Raw genomic sequence first — 17,607 nt, 5'->3', positions numbered from 1 at the left:
TTACCTATGGCACCAAACCTTAGCACAAGAATTTTACTGAAAGCAGATTATATACAGTGCTGGTTGATACCAAAATTCCCTTCAAGTGCATGGATAAGGAGATGAAACAAAACATTTATCTCATGTTTTAGACCCAAATTAGAGTATGCAACACCCGTTTGGTCACATCACTGGAGAAGACAAGTCTGCTGGAGAAGGCCCAACAGCAAGCGACAAAGATTGTGTTTGGAGTATAGAAGCTTGAGCTATGTGGAAAGATCAGTATTTAGGAAAAGAAAAGACTTTCTTCCAAGAGTAGTGTGTCTAAATCAAAATAACACTGTCATTTATGATCATATTTATAGAGTAGATTGATATGTATGAAGTAGAGGCTAGGGAGAAGAGAATAATGAAAGATAAGGAGAAATACTTGTAAGATAATTGAATTATGGATGAATAGAAGCCCCAGGAAAGAAATATTGAATGCAGAGTTAAAATGTGGAAACTGTGTGAGAATGAATGGGGGTTGGGTTATGGGGGACCCATGATTGAGATGTTCCTCCCCATAAAATACAAATATATTATTATCAGTATTATTATTATGATTATCTTTATTATCATTATTATTTTTGATATTATTAATGATATATGTAGCCCCTAGAACCCCTTCTCTAGAAGCTTCTGGAGTTTGGAGGTTGCACTACAGTCAGTAGCAGGAAAAGGATGAATTCCTTTGGCATGAAAAGTCTTCAACAAGATTGTATTGCAATGATACAGTCTCACTGAAGGTGACTTTTCACTCACAGCATGACCACAATTAGATGGAGTCTGGTAACATGCAAACTGAGGATCATAAAGTAAAACAAACACACATACAGATACATGAACAAACACATACACATACAGGTACATGAACACAGCTCACACTTGCATATGACAAGGGAATTAAGAAAGACAGAAAGAATGGGAATGATTTATTATGACATTTTATTTAGAAATATAGTGAGTCACAGTGCATTAGTCAACTTGTCTCCCCTTGTATTAATCAATAGGTTGAGCTAGCATGGCGGTTAGGAGATGGGGAACTCCCAGAACATGTGCGGCGACTCACTGAGGAGCACACACGGCTGCAGACTGAACACGCCCGAGCAAGAACTCGCCTTGAGGAGATGGAGGGATTACGTGAAGAGCTAGAAAAGGTTAAGACTTCACTTGAAGAGGAGCGAGCAGAGAAGGAAGAGGTTCAGGGAGAGTTGGATAGAACTTCACAACGGGTAAAGGACATGCTCATCTCTATGGAAGGGGTAGAACATGGTAAGTAATAAAGAACTACTCTTTGAAAGTAATATGGATAGTGGCTTTTAACCCACCTGAACTAAAGATTCAGTCTAGAGTTTGATGATCATTCACTACCCATATTCCATAAATTATCTATCCCTTGTGTATTCTTTTCTTCTTTCTTTTCTTTCGTACTATTTGCCATTTCCCGCGTTATCAAGGTAGCGTTAAGAACAGAGGACTGGGCCTTTGAGGGAATATCCTCACCTGGCCCCTTCTCTGTTCCTTCTTTTGGAAAATTGAAAAAAACAAGAGGGGAGGATTTCCAGCCACCCACTCCCTTCCCTTTTAGTCGCCTTCTACGACACGCAGGAAATACGTGGGAAGTATTCTTTCTCCCCTATCCCCAGGGATAACACACACAGACATATACATATACACACATGTACATAATTCATACTGTCTGCCCCCATTCATTCCCATTGCCATCCATCGTATTCCCATCGTATTCTTTTCTATTTCACATATTTTTTGTTTCTTTTTTTTGCTTCTCAAAAGTCTTTAGAATTTAATCTTTTATAGTCACATTTTCATTTGTCAGATATATAGGGCAAAGCATTTCAGTGATATTATGGATGGAGATTACTTGGTTAGGTGTAGATGGAGATAAGAATAGAGCAGAATAGAGCATGCAGTGAGTTAACTATACAAAACATAGGGGGATGTGAGGTTCACCCAGGAACCCAAAGCTGTTCCTTTACCCATCAGAAAGGGAGGACTGGTATTAATGGCATTTGTGTAATACTCCTGGATTATTATTATCCCTCATCGTAGACATTCTGTGGTGCATGTAAGAAACTATTCATGGAAAAATCACAATCACAAACTTTTGTTTAAGGAAAGTAGCACAAGGAAAGATCCTCACAAACATTTGTTTGGCAAAAGTAGTGTAAGAAACAAATTTTAATGAATGTGGGTATTGTGCTATTAATTGTGCCAAAAGGAGAATGATCAGAAATATTTTATGTATGTATGGTTATGTATAAAAAGCTTGTCCCTGGCAAGTCATTTCAAGAATATCTTCATGTGCATGACAGTATAAAATTTTCATGAGCTGCATGTGGAAAAACTACAAGAAGTCTCCAGTGAATATAGGACTTACATGTACAGAACATCATGTTAGGTAGTCTTAAGATGTTGAAACTTGGTATGATTTTTTTTTAAGGATTAATGTTTCCAGTAAGTCCTGTGTAACTGTGATTCTAGTATCCATTAAAGATGATAATGAGACCTTTTGGAGATATTATTTTTATATGAAAATATCTGTCTGACAGTGTCATTCCCAGAGATATGTGATATGAAGTCTCCTCTTAGGGAATAAATTTTCATGTAAATGAATCTCTTGGAATAACTTATGGCTCTATCATGAAGGTGCATTTAGCATGATTTTTCATTGAATCTTTTCCAAAGACACTTATGTCATGCATAGTATTGTGTGTGGAGCATGCGTTTATTTGGGAAACTTGAGTATGTTCAAATAAAGTCTCAAGTATTACATATAACCAATCCTTGGGGTACAAGTTTAAGCCTTTAGTTCTGCAGAAAAGATGTTTCACATGCCTTGGTTCAGTCTATTGACAGCACGTTGACCCCTGTATACCACATCGTTTCAATTTGCTCTATTCCTTGCACACCTCTCACCCTCCTGTATGTTCAGGCCCCGATCACTTAAAATCTTTTCACTCCATCCATCCTCCTTCAGTTTGGTCTCCCACTTCTCCTTGTTACCTCCATCTCTGACACATATATCCTCTTTGTCAGTCATTCCTCACTCATTCTCTCCATATGTCCAAACCATTTCAACACACCCTCTTCTCTCTCAACCACACTTTATATTTCCACATTTCTCTCTCACCCTCATTACTTACTCGATCAAACCACCCCACACCACATCTTGTCCTCAGACATTTCATTTCCAACACATCCACCTTCCTCTGCTTAACACCCTATGTATAGCCCATGCCTCGCAACCATATAACATTGTTGGAATTACTATTCATTCAAACATACCCATTTTTGCTCTCCAAGATAATGTTCTCTCCCTCCACACATTCTTCATTGCTCCCAGAACCTTTGTCCCTTCCCCCACCCTATGACTCACTTCTGCTCCCATGGTTCCATTTGCTGCTAAGTCCACTCTCAGGTATTAAAAACACTTCACTTCCTCCAATTTTTCTCCATTCAAACTTACATCCCAATTTACTTTTCCCTCAACCCTACTGAACTGAATAACCTTGCTCTTATTCACATTTACTCTCAACTTTTCCTTTCACATTCTTTTCCAAACTCAGCAACCAACTTCTGTAGTTTCACACTCGAATCAGCCACCAGAGCTGTATCATCGGCAAACAACAACTGACTCACTTCCCTGGCCCTCTCATCCCCAACAGATTGCATACTCACCCCTCTTTCCAAAACTCTTGCATTTTCCTCCCTAACCACCCCATCCATAAAACCCCAGGATGTTTTTTAATTATTATATAATTATACCCACAGGACCACTTTTATGGGGCTCCAACAACTACTGTCAGTAGTAGGGAAAGGATTGACCCCTTTCAAAGATTGCATTACAAATTGTATGACCATGTGCATTCATTGTGTTAATATCAAACATAACGTTTATTTCAAATGAAGGCCCTAAAATCACAATGATCCCAGACAGTGTATATTTTTCGCTCCATTTTTGTACTTTTGTGGGTGCTGTCATTACAAGTATAATCACTTTCTTTTTTCAACGCTTTATCTTAACTATAATTTTGACTTGCTGCAACTCTTCTGCTTTGTGTCAGCTTCATTTTGTTGGTATTAGAAGTGGTAGAAAATCAGAGACAAAGCTGTCAGTATGTTAGCTGAGGATGCAGTAAGTTTGATCTTTCAGGTATTGTAGCTAAATTGCCAAATTACCTATACAAGGGCATGGTTTTTGAGTTTATGGGATGAGTTAAGTTTTCTTTGCAGAAAAATTAAAGATTAATAGAATTTTCACATCAGAATTTAGGAGTTAGACAATCTTACTCTATTTCCTCTTCTTCTGAAGAACTAAGTTCTACAGAATCAGCTTTACTTATTTTTAGCCATAGAAATTTATCGTATGAGAATTTGGAAGCTATTAGAAAATCTTACTCTGTCCCTTCTTCTTTTGTAGAACGAGGTAGCTCATTCAGGATCAGCTTTACACATCTTTGACCATATACAACATGAAGCATTACTCCCTGCCCTTCTGTCTATCTCACGGTCTCCCCTACTCTTCTTTGTTTTATACACATTATATTGTTCATTTTTTCTTGATATCCTAACCAGCTCAGTAGTTGGACTGTCACTTTTGATGTCCAATAATGCAGTCCTGTGTGATATCCTTACACTGAGATAGGTTGAACTACACCTTCTGTTGAATTACATATCACTTGCAGATTCATATCTTTACTTTTTATGACCTCCCAGATTATGTTGGTAACTTTCCTACCTTTTAGAACCTCATGTCAGGGCATGTTTCCCAACATTTTCATGAAAACCCTTCATTGCTAGTACTCTATACCCTTTTGAACTTTATCCGTCTCATTATTCATTTATAACAAGCACTCTGATGTGTTGATGTCAGCCTTAAAACAAAATGTATTGATTTTTCAGAATTCAACAGTAGAGGTGACAGTTTGATGGAGTTAGAATCTCAGCTGCATCATTCAGCAGATGTGCATATACAAATGCAAGAGAAGCTCAATCAGTATGAAGATTATACTCTTAAAATTAAAAGGGTAAGATAATCTCTCACTTTTTCTCTTTTATTTTTTTGAATTTCATTGATGCTTATCTTCATTGTCTTATTTTCAGCCCTGTTATCTTTCTTTTCTCTTGCTGAAATCTTTTGTACTCCTTCCAATTGCTTACATTCCTTCCTTACAGATACTATCCATACACCTTGCTTTTCTCTTTCACTTTTGATTTAACTTCCTCACTTTACCAGTCATTACCCTTTCTCATATATCTGCATTCTACCCACAGCCTGCCACAAACTTCATATGCACTTTTAAGCACTGCCTCCTTAAATTCCTTCCATTCTTCATCCACTCCCCTTTTATCATTTACTATCCCTCTGTGTCAGTTTTCATATAGTCTCCTCATATCTTAGCACACACACCCCTTTCCCAAGCTCACTCAGTTTCCCCAACTCTTTCGCATGTATCATTTCCTCTGTTCTTAAAGCCACTACAAACTTTTACTCTCAACTCCCCAAGAAATGATCACATATTACACCAGCCACCCTTATCATCTTCACGTCAAATAATCTCTTCCTTTCATGCCAGATAGTATATAATCTAATAATGTTGTTAATCCCAAACACCACCCATTGTTTAATTATTTATGCAACATCTTTAAGCAAAGTTTTCCCAGTCACCAACCCTCTTTCAGCACACAACTTGAGAAGCTACTCCACATTTTAATCTTTCGTATTGATTTTATGAAAAAGATAGTTTGATAAATACTTTGAAAGAGAATAGTTTTGATTACATTATCCGTGGATAGAGGACATGAGCTTATGATGTAGCTTGCTTTCCATCATTATAAAGCATACTCGCACACATGAGGGAGGAGGGGGATGGTATTCCATGTGTGGCGAGGTGGCGATGGGAATTAATAAAGGCAGACAGTATGAATTGTGTGCATGGGTATATATGTATGTGTCTGTGTGTGTATATATATGTGTACATTGAGATGTATAGGTATGTATATTTGCGTGTGTGGACGTGTATGTATGTACATTGTGTATGGGGGTGGGTTGGGCCATTTCTTTCGTCTGTTTCCTTGCGCTACCTCGCAAACGCAGGAGACAGCGACAAAACAAAATAAATATAAATAAAATTAAGATTCTGAAATAGAGGGCTGGTTGTTCTCTCTTTTGTTGACTCAGTTTGCCAAGAATCAGGGCTGTTGAAAAAGTTTAGAACATTTATTCCCCAAGATCCCAGCATTAATCCAATTGGAACAATACGGTGTTGTGGTTCCAGACACCATATTTCGCTTCTTTTGCTGTACCCTGAAACCAGCAGCACTTTAATTTTCTGAAGTCCTCCCCTGATATTTTTCTGTGAAGGTAGAAGCACATATGTAATCCCAAACCAGCTACCTGCCTGCCCTTCCAGGTATGAGATGTTAAACCAACAGGTTGCTTGCCGCTTTCACCCAGCATAGGAATCCAAGATTCTTTTCCCACTGAACAATTGGCAGAAAAAAAGACTTTTGAAATCATATTATTGATCTCACTATACCCAGCACTCCAACCAACAGAATTCTTACACTGTATTGCAGGTAAAAATCTTCTGTTCATACTTTTAGAAAGTGTTAATACAGGAGAGGATATTCCAGAGCACTCACCCCACACTCCCACCTTACTCCTGCCCCTTTTAGTAGCATTCTCTGACGTGCAGGAGATATGTGTTAAGTTCTCTGTCTCTCTGATCCCCACCTAGCATAGATATGGGAGAAGAGGCTGGTGAAAGATAGGTGCATTACTAAAGTGTTCTGGAGACATAATGATTAAATGATATTAGGAGTTGCATCACAGTTCATTAAGAGAACTTTGCTGCTCCTCTCAAGCAAAGTTGGGGTTAATTTCTCTCTGATAAGAAAACTAAGAAATAATTCTGTGAAGCTTATGCTAATCTGCTTTTAGATTGCCGTAGATGATAGTACCAAAGCATCCTTACAGGACTTGGACAAGAGCGTTGCAGCCCAGAAGACGCTCCTGCAGCAAGTTCAAGATCTAGAAAATGAAGGCCGAGAGATCGCTGATTTCATGGCTGAGGAGAAGAATGCCTTGGCTGAATGCTTGCGTGAAGCTGAGACTGAGGTAGGTTAGATAGCCAGGTAAATTCTTTCGGAGTCATTCATTCACTGGGAGGCATGTGGCTTCCACCTGTTAAATATTCTCATTGATGTTAATAGCCAATTCAGAATCAAAGGAAAGCCATTTTACTTATTACCACTTAAGTGTACTTTTTTCAGTAGACTTTATCATGATCATGTGTGTCCTTTGTATTAGTATGTAAACTTTAATGGTTGCTGTGAAGATTTCATAATAATAAAAGGAAGGTTGTTGAGCAAATGCAAGAAAATATTAAATCTTTCAGAAAAGAGTGATGAATGGAGTAAAGAGAGTGTAATTTATAAATCCTTAAGATAGAACTACGAAAATCTAAGGGCAATAGAATTAAAAGAAATTAAATGAGAATCATGGAAAAGGATGAATAAAAACTTGAGGGGAAAATAGGAAGCTGGATTAGGGGGAGGGTGTAAATAAGTGCAGAAGATAGGCTTGTTAGAAGCGGAGAGGGTGGGGGTACCTTGCAACTGTAGGAGATTGCTTCTATCTGTCTCTAAATTTCTTTATCTGTGATGCCCATAACTCCCATAAGGGGGTTGCCATGGCAAAAATATCCATAACAAGGGAACTCCAGTGCCACTTCTTAGCCTTTAGTACATCACCCTTTAATAGGCCACTAGCAGAGGGCAACACTAGCGCAGTGTTTCCAGAGGCAGCTACCTAATGTTCCTACCAGTTATTTCTCTCTAGTATGTCTACCTAATGTTCCAACCTATTACCTCTACCTAACTCTTTTTTCTTATCTATTACTTCTATCTTATTTTTTTTACTTAATGCTCCTGCTTTATGTTCCTACCTCCTATGTCTATTGCTCCTTCCATTTTGCCAAAAGGCAGGACTATCACATAGCGTTCACTGCAGGGAAGTATGGTTATGAAGAATGAGTTGTGTGAGATAAGTGTTGTCAAGGGTTTTGTAGGACAAGTTGAGATTGTATGTTTGTAGAAAGAATACCAGCAGTCCATTTGTGGGTTAGTCAAAAAGAAAAGACAGCTACATGGGTCAGAGGAGTAAGTGCAATTTGACAACCACTGAGGTGCTGTTCACCACACAGCCATCACTAACCCTATCAATACTTAGGCAGCTAGTACCAGTGATATACCTTCCTAGTTGGTAGCTGCCTACCATCTTCTACCCAGGTGGCCTCTGGCAAAGCATAATATTTGTAAAAGTGGAGAAATTACTTTAATGAACAGATTGAGGATGATTGTGTGACTGTTGGTATGAAAAGTTTATTAGTCAGGCGACTTTGGTACTATGATGGGGTAGAGGAAGAGATGAAAAGTCGTGCTCATAGAAAATAGAAAGGCTGGAAGTGTAGATCTAGTGGAGAGTTACATAGTGAAGAAAGTGGATGAAAAATGTGCCATAGTTGAATATATTTGGAAAATGTCTGCATTTATACAGAAAAAAGGTTGTTTACTTGATAGCTGTATGAAGTGTGATATATTTTTTATGAATTTTAGACTGGCTTCTTTCAAATCAACAAAATAGTCAATGAAAAAGTAGCAATATATTTTCAGCTTGTGAAATTAAGAGCAGAATGCAAGCAGCTATCAGCTAAGCTCAGAGAAAAAGATGATGAAGCAAGACACATGGTGCGGTTAGCAGAGGAAAGGAGGTATGTTATTAACTTTAGATTTTTACAGATATTTTCAAGATTAGCTAGTCATTCCTTTTTCACTTCATATTCTTACCTTTTTTACTTACTTTTCTGTTGCATGCATTCCCCCCCCCCCCCCATCTCTTTTGGTTAATTTTTGGTTTTCCATCAAACTTTTAAGCTACTAACCTCACGTGTGTGTGTGTGTGTGTTGAAAAGTGGCCCCACACAATTTTTTATGTAAAAGCTGAGAGTTAATTTGTAATTGGATCAAGTGATTATCGGTATAATTCATTCATACATTACCTCCTTTTGAAAACATTTTGCAGTGTTTTTCTTTTTTCAAAGCATGCCAGTTTTTATGAAATCTAATTGTATACCCAGACGCATTGTAGAAATATCGTATACAGCCACTTTATATTTGCAAGTCTGTCATTTATAATGCATACATACATGAGTCTTGGAGAGAGGGACAAGTATGTAGTCTGTAGGGAATGAGAGGGCCTGTGAAGCAAGTCAGTTGTTTGCTGAAGATACAGCATTGGTGGTAGATTCGAGTGTGAAACTGCATAAGTTTGGAAGGGCATGTTAAAGGAGGAAGTTGAGAGGAAATGTGAATAAAGTCAAGGTTATTAGTTTTAGGAGAGTTTAGGAATAGGTTAGTTGGGATGTGAGCTTGAATAGAGAAAAATTAGAGGAAGTGAAGAATGTTAGATACCTGGGAGTGTACATGGCTGCTACTGAAAACATGGAAATATTAGCGAGTTGTAGGGTGAGTGAGAGGGCGAAGGTTCTGGCAAAACTGAAGAATGTGTGAAAAAAGAGATCTGTAGCTTGGAAAGTGGAAATGTTTGAAGGTATAGTAGTCCCAACGTTATTATATGGATGCAAGGTGTTGCGTATAATAAGAATTTGTGGATATACATGGTTGTGTTGGAAATGAAATGTTTGTGGACAATATGTAGTGTGAGATGGTTTGATTGAACAAGTAATGAAAGGGTAAGAGAGATGTATATTAATAAAAAGAGTGTGGTTGAGAGAGCTGAAGAGGGTGTGCTGAAATGGTCTAGACATATGGAGAGAATGAGTGAAGAAAGGTTGACTAAGAGGATATGTGTGTCAGAAGTGGTGGGAGCAAGGAACATGGGGAGACCTAATTGGAGATGTGAGAATGGAGTGAAAAAGATTTTGATTGATCAGGGCCTGAACATGTAGGAGAGTGAAGAGTGTGCACAGGATAGAGTGAATTGGAACAGCATGTTATACAAAGGTCCACATGCTGCCAGTGGACTGAGCCAGGTCATGTGAAGTGTCTAGGGTAAACCATGGCAAGGTTTGTGGGGCCTGGTTTTGGATAGGGAGCTGGGGTTTCGATACATTACACATGACAGCACTGTTCTAGCACTACATCAGTAATACAGGAAATGGCAGTTAAGTGTAAAAAAAAAATCCACCAGGTATGTACTCCAATGTACGTCACCACAGAGATAGAGAAACATGAGGTTCCATCCACCTATCTATCAATCTATCCATCTATCTGTCTATCTGCATCTCTGATGCCAGTTCCCTTCAGGAATTCCACGAGGGGGTGGCCACAGAAAGAGTCTTCACATTTGGTGAACTCCAGTGCTACTTCTTATCCTTTAGTGCCTTGCTCTTAACAGGCGCAGGCAGAGAGCAACTCTTGTGCACTGTTTTCAGGGGCTGCTTCCTAATGTTTACACCAGGTCTAGCACAATGCTCACTCTAGGAAAATCTAGAGTTATGAAGAATGAGTTTTTTGAGTTAAGTGTTTTTAAGTTTTCTGTGTAACAAGGAAAGATTGTATGTTAGTGGAAAGAATACAAACAGTCCAAATGTGACTGAGGCAGAAAGAAAAGGCAGCTACCTGGCTCAGAGGAGTGCAACTTGACAGCCATTAAAGTGCTGGCTTACTACACAGCCAACACTAACCCTCCCAATATCCAAACAGGTATTACTGGTAACTTACCTCCCCACCTACCAACTACTACCTTTTTTGTTTTGGTGACTGCATCTGTGAATTGCATACACATAGGATTAGTTAGGCTTGTGCAGTATGCATGATTTTATTTTTCATCAGCATTCAACTGTTAGAAATTTAGGGATTCAATAAATTAGTGAGGAAGCTGCTGTCTGCTGCCTGTTACCTCAGAATTCATTTAATATGTTTATGTGTATGAGCTTGCTTGAATCATCTGTGACATATCTTGTGTAAGACAAGAAGTTTAATGCACAGATGCATATAGAATGTAAGAAATTCCACAGTGAATTGGTATCAGATGTACCCACAGGCATCATCTTGAAAGTAATATAACGCAACAGATTGTGAAATCAGTTCTTGGTAATGTAATTGTAATCAGATGTGTTACTAGAATTTGCCAAGTATTTATGTTAGTTTGAACTGCTGGGTTAAGTGTGGACCAATTGCTGTGACTTGTGCGCTTGACTATGGGAAGCCCTTAAATACTTCATGGTCATTAGTGCTAAACATTACATCATGGATGCCTCAGTGATTTTGTGGACAGAATAAATAATTATGTTAGCTGTGAACGGCAAGTTAGATGAGATTGATAAGCCTAGAAGTATGGTGAATTATGCTGCATAAGAATGTTGAAGTGTGGCCTTCCCTTTTGACAAGTATTGCCATTTTGAGACAACTCTTTGTCAACTGAGAAATGTTTATTCTGTGTTGACCTCATGGTCAGTAAATGCAGGGACCTGACCTAGTTTGTGACAACTACAGTTGTAGTAATACTGTGGAATGTTAGAAATACAAAAGTCTCAGCATGACATATGAATTATTTATTAATGGAAGAAACAAAAGTATTGGAGAAAGTTTAGACAGGAATGTTGAGGTTAATAGACTGACATTTTTTTTTAAGGAAACTAAACTATATAATTCTACATGAGTAGTATTGAGTTTTTCTGTACTTATGCTGAGAAGTGCAGAATAACCATTAGATTCAAGCTCTACAAAATTCCATGAAATCAGTCAGTCGATCAACCTTTTTCCCAGGATGTTTATTTTACTTGTCAGATCTAGTTATATTACCAAAGCACTTATTATTATAGAATTCAGGTGAAGATTGAATAATATATATTTTATAGCTTTCTTTAATAATTCGTATGGAATAATCATTACTTTATTTTTATGATACAGAGGATTCTGAGTTTTAATGAATGACAGATTAGTCAGTGGACATCTACCTTTCAAAGTGAGATTCAAGATTATGTCATAGGATATTTACCTTTCAAAGTGAGAATCTAGATTAGTCTTCCTTCTTTTAACAGTATTAAGATGTTGTCTCTGTTTTGCTGATAAGGTTTTTTTACTTGGTCTTTAACTCTTTTAATGCTCCTGTGAAAGGATCTCTGGAGGAATGGCTTTATGTGGTGCAATGTGAGTAGTGGCCACCACCCTTTTCCTTTAGTATTTGGCTTTGGTCTTGTCAGCTCTGTGCTCATGGCAGAAAGTCAGTTTTAGTGACTGTAAAACTGATTTCTCTTCTGTGATAAAGTAGGATTAAGAACACGAGCCAATCACTTCCTACATACTCAACAATTGGATTTAAAGCCATCTGGATTCAGGTTGAATAACCAGGATGTTTACGCTAAAATAAGGGTGGTTTGGCAGCATTGACATTAGTGATCATGTTGCAGCCTTATTGGCCTGTTCCAGAACAACAACTAAAGCTGAATAGTGGTCACTTTTTTCCACCATTTCGCCTAGTTGGCATTTTCAGCAGCCTACTCGGGTTAAAGAAGTGTATCAGTTGTTCTAATGCCACCTACCATAGAGCAGAAATTAGTTTTGTTTTGTCTTCTGTTTTTTCACTGTTAAAAGGCTTTTTACCATTCTCTCCACGTCTTATGGCAATTTGAGTCACTAGCACTGCATTATTTATGTATAGCAGTGTTGTTATACTTTTTTAAGTCAGCCTTATGTCTTTGTTACTGATACAGAGCTTTTTTAATACTATACAGTCACTGAAAATGTTGAACATGCATGACTGAAAACACTGACTAACTCCATTTATATCCTAAACACAGTCATCCACAATCTTTGATACTTGCTGTGTTTTCAGCATGGAAACTTTTTAGCCACAATATTTTCTTTTCCTATTAGTTTGGTTATACTTTCATTTTTGTTTTGTATTATATATTACATACTAGGAAAAGGATATATTTTTGGATATACTTTCAGAGAAAACTGCAATTTAAGGACGTATCACTGTATCGAGATTTGTTTACAGGAATAAGTGCATGATTCTTCAGTCGGAGTTGAATTCCATACAGTCTCGGACAAGAGATATGATGGTGTGTCAAGGAGCTGAGGTGTCTGGTGCTGCTGTAGCCCTTGCTAATTTGTCTACACGCCTGCAAACCTTAATTGGCAAGCTTGTACATGACTACTCTATCACAGATGCTGATCTGGAAGTATGTACTGTGTTAAGAATCATATTCATTTTTTGCTAAATGCGAAATTGCTGTGAGATTAAAAGAATTTCTAGTTGTATTCATGATGTGTTTGCTACTAAGATGAATTCTGGTACTGCACATCTTACAATGAAAAATCCATGCATTGTATTCAATTTACACACAGATGATTGTAACACCAAATGAATCAGATAGCAGTGCCTCTTCTACTAATGGAACACCAGAACGCAAATCCCCATACAAGGCCAGTGCTCGAACACCTTCTCCTCGCAAAACTGCTTCATTTATTACAGCCCTCTTGAATGCTATGAGAGTAGGGCCTAAAGGCAAGATAACTCAGCTGGGAGTATTACCTTGTAACATCAATAAGCAGGTAAATAAGTTGAACTTATCTGTCAGAAATTCTTTCACAATAGCTTTACATCATTTTGAAAAAAAAAAATTCATTGTCCACATTAGCTTCAGTCTTTTACCTAGATGTCATATATTATGTATGTTTTATTTAGTGTAATGTATAATCTTTGTAAATAATAAATGTACCTCAGCTCTGTGTAAATCATATTGACAGGATATGATATTTTGAGTTTTTGTCTTTGAATACTTTTCCTTTCATCATACAGGTAACAGAAGGAAGAAATTCTCCTGAAGGTTCAGAAAGTCATGAGGTTGTGGAGCATGATGGTAACAGTGGTTCATCAAGCAGTAGCAGTGTGTCTTTAACAGACCAAGTGACAGATGTAGATATTCTCCTTACACGATTTCTCAAAGTTTGCTGTGTGCTGAAGAATGACACAGATAATCGCCTCACAGAGATTGAAGATGAAAAGTGAGTGTAAAAAACATACATGAGCAGCTCCTAGACTCTTGCATTCCACTGAATTTCAAGATTGCATGTTAGCAGCCTTATTCAGTCACTGCAGTAGGACCCTGACATTAAATGCTCAGTTTCCCTATCAGAGTAGCCAACATCCAGGCTCGCATTGGATGGAGTGAATTAAGTCATTGTTGTATGTAGTGGGTGATGTACCATCCATTGGTTCTGAACAAGGGCATATGAGTCATTCATAATAAACCATTGAATGATTCTGTGAGTTCCTTCACACACTACTCCCTCCTGATAGGAATATCTTTTTATTTCATAAAAATTTAATGAATACTATTCCATAATTACTGTTAGCTTAAACAGTATGATAATGGCAAAAAACAGTCAGTAAATCATTCTATAATAGAAATAGTTCTGATAATGTTAAAGTTAAGGCTTAAAAACTAAAAGAGATGATGTTTTTAATACCTGGGTCTGGTTATCACTGCTTAAGGTAATTTTGCTGAGAAGTATAATGGAGTTACCAAGAGGAAGAGGGAGGGTCAGTAGGGCAATTTTCTTTACCCTGCCCTTGCAGCTTCCCTTCCAGCATCATCTTTTGTTTTGTGGATGTAGAGGAAGATCAAGCACAGGTAATCTAAGTTCCCTGAGCATTGATGAATGGGTAACTTCTCACACCTGAAGCATCAGAGGATATTGGGAGGGTTGATGATGTGTAGCTGTTAATATTAACCATAATCCTTAAGGCACGCGTGAAAGGCCCTGGCCACTCTGTTACCACATACTATTCACTTTATTACTGTTTTCAGTTGTTTGGTTATTTCAAGTGGATGACAAATATGTAAGTTCATAAATGACACTGTATTTGCATAGAGACTTCTTCTGGTGCCATTGGGGTTGGAAAAGGGTAAAGAGAGGGTCATTATTCTGATCCTAAGCTCCTATAAAAGCCTAAGGTACATCTTGTCCCTGTGAAGGCTTAGGACAAACTGTATTTACATATTTATACTGAACAGGGAGGGAGTTTTATGCTTATCAAGTTTGGTATCTTGAACTTCCTATACAAGCATACATCTTGGTTTTATATATATTTTGTCTGCATTGACTAAGTTTTTGGTCTTTTCCATTCATCCACCACTCTTTATTATAAAAGTACTTCTTTTCGTCTTTTTTAACATTTCTTACTTAATTTCATGTTATGTCCTCTGGTTGCTCTGTGCCAGTATCTTTCAAAGAACTGTTCATAGTCACATCATCAGTCTTTAAAAAACTTGGAGTGTGATCAGATCACCCCTCACTCTCCTCTCTTCTAAAGTAAGTATGCATTCCTGTATGCATACATAGTTATAATCTCTTGATGTTTCAGTGAACGTCTCTGCAACCAGATTCGGTCTCAGCAGCAAGTTATTGACCAGCAACAGTCTGATTATGAAAACTTAAGTCGCTCAGAGGGCAGAGCTAAACGAGAATTGATGGTGGTTTCACGGGATTTAGAACTGGCCAATCAGAACCTGAACAACTTTCATCCACCTGGCTATGAGACGCAAGTGAAGGTAACTTCTATTGATTATGTTTTTTGTCCCTCATCTTCCATACCATGATTATTGTGATTATTTGATATCTAAGTTTGAAAGTAAAAACATTTTACAAATTCAACTCCTCAATAACAGAAACTACAGGATGAAGTTGAGAGATTGGGAACAACAATACGCCATCTTGAGGCTTTAAATGGAGAGAAAGAAAATCAATTGGCAGAATCTCTTGCCTCATTATCTGCTGCTCAGGGTTCTGCCCCACCCAACCATGTCTCTGAGGCTTCTCACCGTCAGGAAATTGCCACCTTGAATGATAAGGTATGGTGTTGTGCCATGTCTGTTTGTTGAGAGATTCAAGTTGTCATAGTGTGTTATAGCCTTGTTCATAATTATTTATATTTGGAGATTAAGTTGGTGATGAAGAATTTTTGATAAATAGATTTAGAATCTTATTTCTTTAACTATAGATAATAGTTTTGATTGATATACCTGATTTTGATAACTAGGACCAGTACAGGGAAATTTGATGGGTTGCTAGATTCAAAGATGATGTTTCATAGTTACCATATTATTCCTGTTGTACTCATTAATTTGCATCTTCATTATAAGTGGAAAATAGCAGTATGAGAAATGGGGAAAGAGAGGGGGAAGGTAAAGGGAAAGTAAGGGTAGAAAATGAAATCATGGAAGGCAGTTGGAGGCTTAAGATTTATTTGAATGTAAATTTTCTTTTTGATTAGGGTGATAGAAGGGATCATGCAGTCTATTGTTATTCTTTGGAACAAAATAATGAGCTTAGAACTGCTGTGCTCGGGAACACCGGCATTAGAAATAGATACTTTGTATTGTTTGTGAGCAGGTAGGTTTGTAGAGTTTGAATTTAAGTAAACTTTCAAAATGAATCAAAAGAGTGAGGATTGATTTTATCTATAAACTCACAGCAGTAAGCTGTACATTTTAATCTTCAGACTGTTGAAATGGCAAGGAACATGTGTTAATGTATGAATATTTCTCGAAGGTTACATCTCTACGTCAGAGTGTGATTGAGCGGGATAGACGAATTAGTGAACTGAGTGAGCGACATTCTAATGACCTTGCAACCATTCGTGAAGCTCATTTAGAAGCACTTCGAAGTAATCGACACCTCACAACTACTGTTGACCATGTTTTAAAGGTATGAATTATTTTATGAATATAAGTGAGGATGCATAATGTGTACTGAATGTTATTTCTTGCTTTGAAATTAATAATGGATGACTTTTAGTTATGTTTAAGCTTAAAAGGCAGAATGTTAGTATGTTGATGCATTTCTTGCTTCATGTTATGTAGGTCTTAATGGGCTCTACCTGCATATGACTACACAGCAAGTGAAAATCACCTTTGTTGAGGTTGTACCATCGTCATTGGACGAAAAGGAGTACAATCTTATCAAGGAACTTCTCACTCCAAAGAAGTCCATCATTTCCATGCTGCTGATTGTAATGCAGTCCATTAACTCCAGGAACCACATAAAAGGTGTCCTGGAGTTGTATAATTGAATTAGTTATCTCTTGTTTAAGTTCGAAAAATATATGTGAATGTTTTTCAAATATTTTTCCACCTGATGCTTTTATGTAGAAGGATTAGCAGTGCTTGGTTGTTCAACTGAGAAATGTGGTCACAAAATAGCCAGTCATATAGATCAATTTAAAGCCTATATTAATTGATTTTTTCCAATACATGTTCACCTGACACCTTTATTTAGAGATTAGTTGTACTTGATTGCTCAACCAAGGATAATGGTTACAAAGTTGCGAATCATAAGGTAGAGTTTAAAGGTTAAGCAATCACTAGCTGCAAGTTGACCATCCACAGTCAGTGCACCCCACTGTGCCATAATTTGTTTCAAGGCTTACACTTCAATATGTTGATGACTCAGCCTGCCATCAACACACTTGGCTGTATAGTGCTTCTGAATACATTAATTCCCTCAGCTTTGAATCTTCCGCACTGG

At 37.6% G+C, this 17,607-nt stretch overlaps 1 protein-coding gene across 9 annotated transcripts in view; it reads left to right on the top strand.

Annotated features, from left to right (window-relative positions):
• Nucleotides 1–17,607, top strand: part of corn (microtubule-binding protein cornetto) — a 313,717-nt gene that overhangs the window by 267,601 nt on the left and 28,509 nt on the right. For 8 of the 9 annotated variants that reach the window (XM_071664554.1, XM_071664548.1, XM_071664550.1 and 5 more), the window contains 11 exons: nt 1,032–1,293; nt 4,945–5,069; nt 7,022–7,162; nt 8,719–8,816; nt 12,187–12,219; nt 13,073–13,256; nt 13,423–13,629; nt 13,877–14,082; nt 15,446–15,632; nt 15,750–15,932; nt 16,633–16,788. In XM_071664554.1, the coding sequence (XP_071520655.1) occupies nt 1,032–1,293; nt 4,945–5,069; nt 7,022–7,162; nt 8,719–8,816; nt 12,187–12,219; nt 13,073–13,256; nt 13,423–13,629; nt 13,877–14,082; nt 15,446–15,632; nt 15,750–15,932; nt 16,633–16,788 (1,782 nt within the window). The remainder of the gene's footprint in view (nt 1–1,031; nt 1,294–4,944; nt 5,070–7,021; nt 7,163–8,718; nt 8,817–12,186; nt 12,220–13,072; nt 13,257–13,422; nt 13,630–13,876; nt 14,083–15,445; nt 15,633–15,749; nt 15,933–16,632; nt 16,789–17,607) is intronic. The other variant, XM_071664556.1, reaches the window with a different exon arrangement.

This window comes from Panulirus ornatus, chromosome 9, assembly GCF_036320965.1.
Source record: "Panulirus ornatus isolate Po-2019 chromosome 9, ASM3632096v1, whole genome shotgun sequence".
Lineage (NCBI taxonomy): Eukaryota > Metazoa > Arthropoda > Malacostraca > Decapoda > Palinuridae > Panulirus > Panulirus ornatus.
The sequence above is the reverse complement of the archived record's forward strand: the minus strand, read 5'-3'. Positions and strand labels throughout refer to the sequence as shown.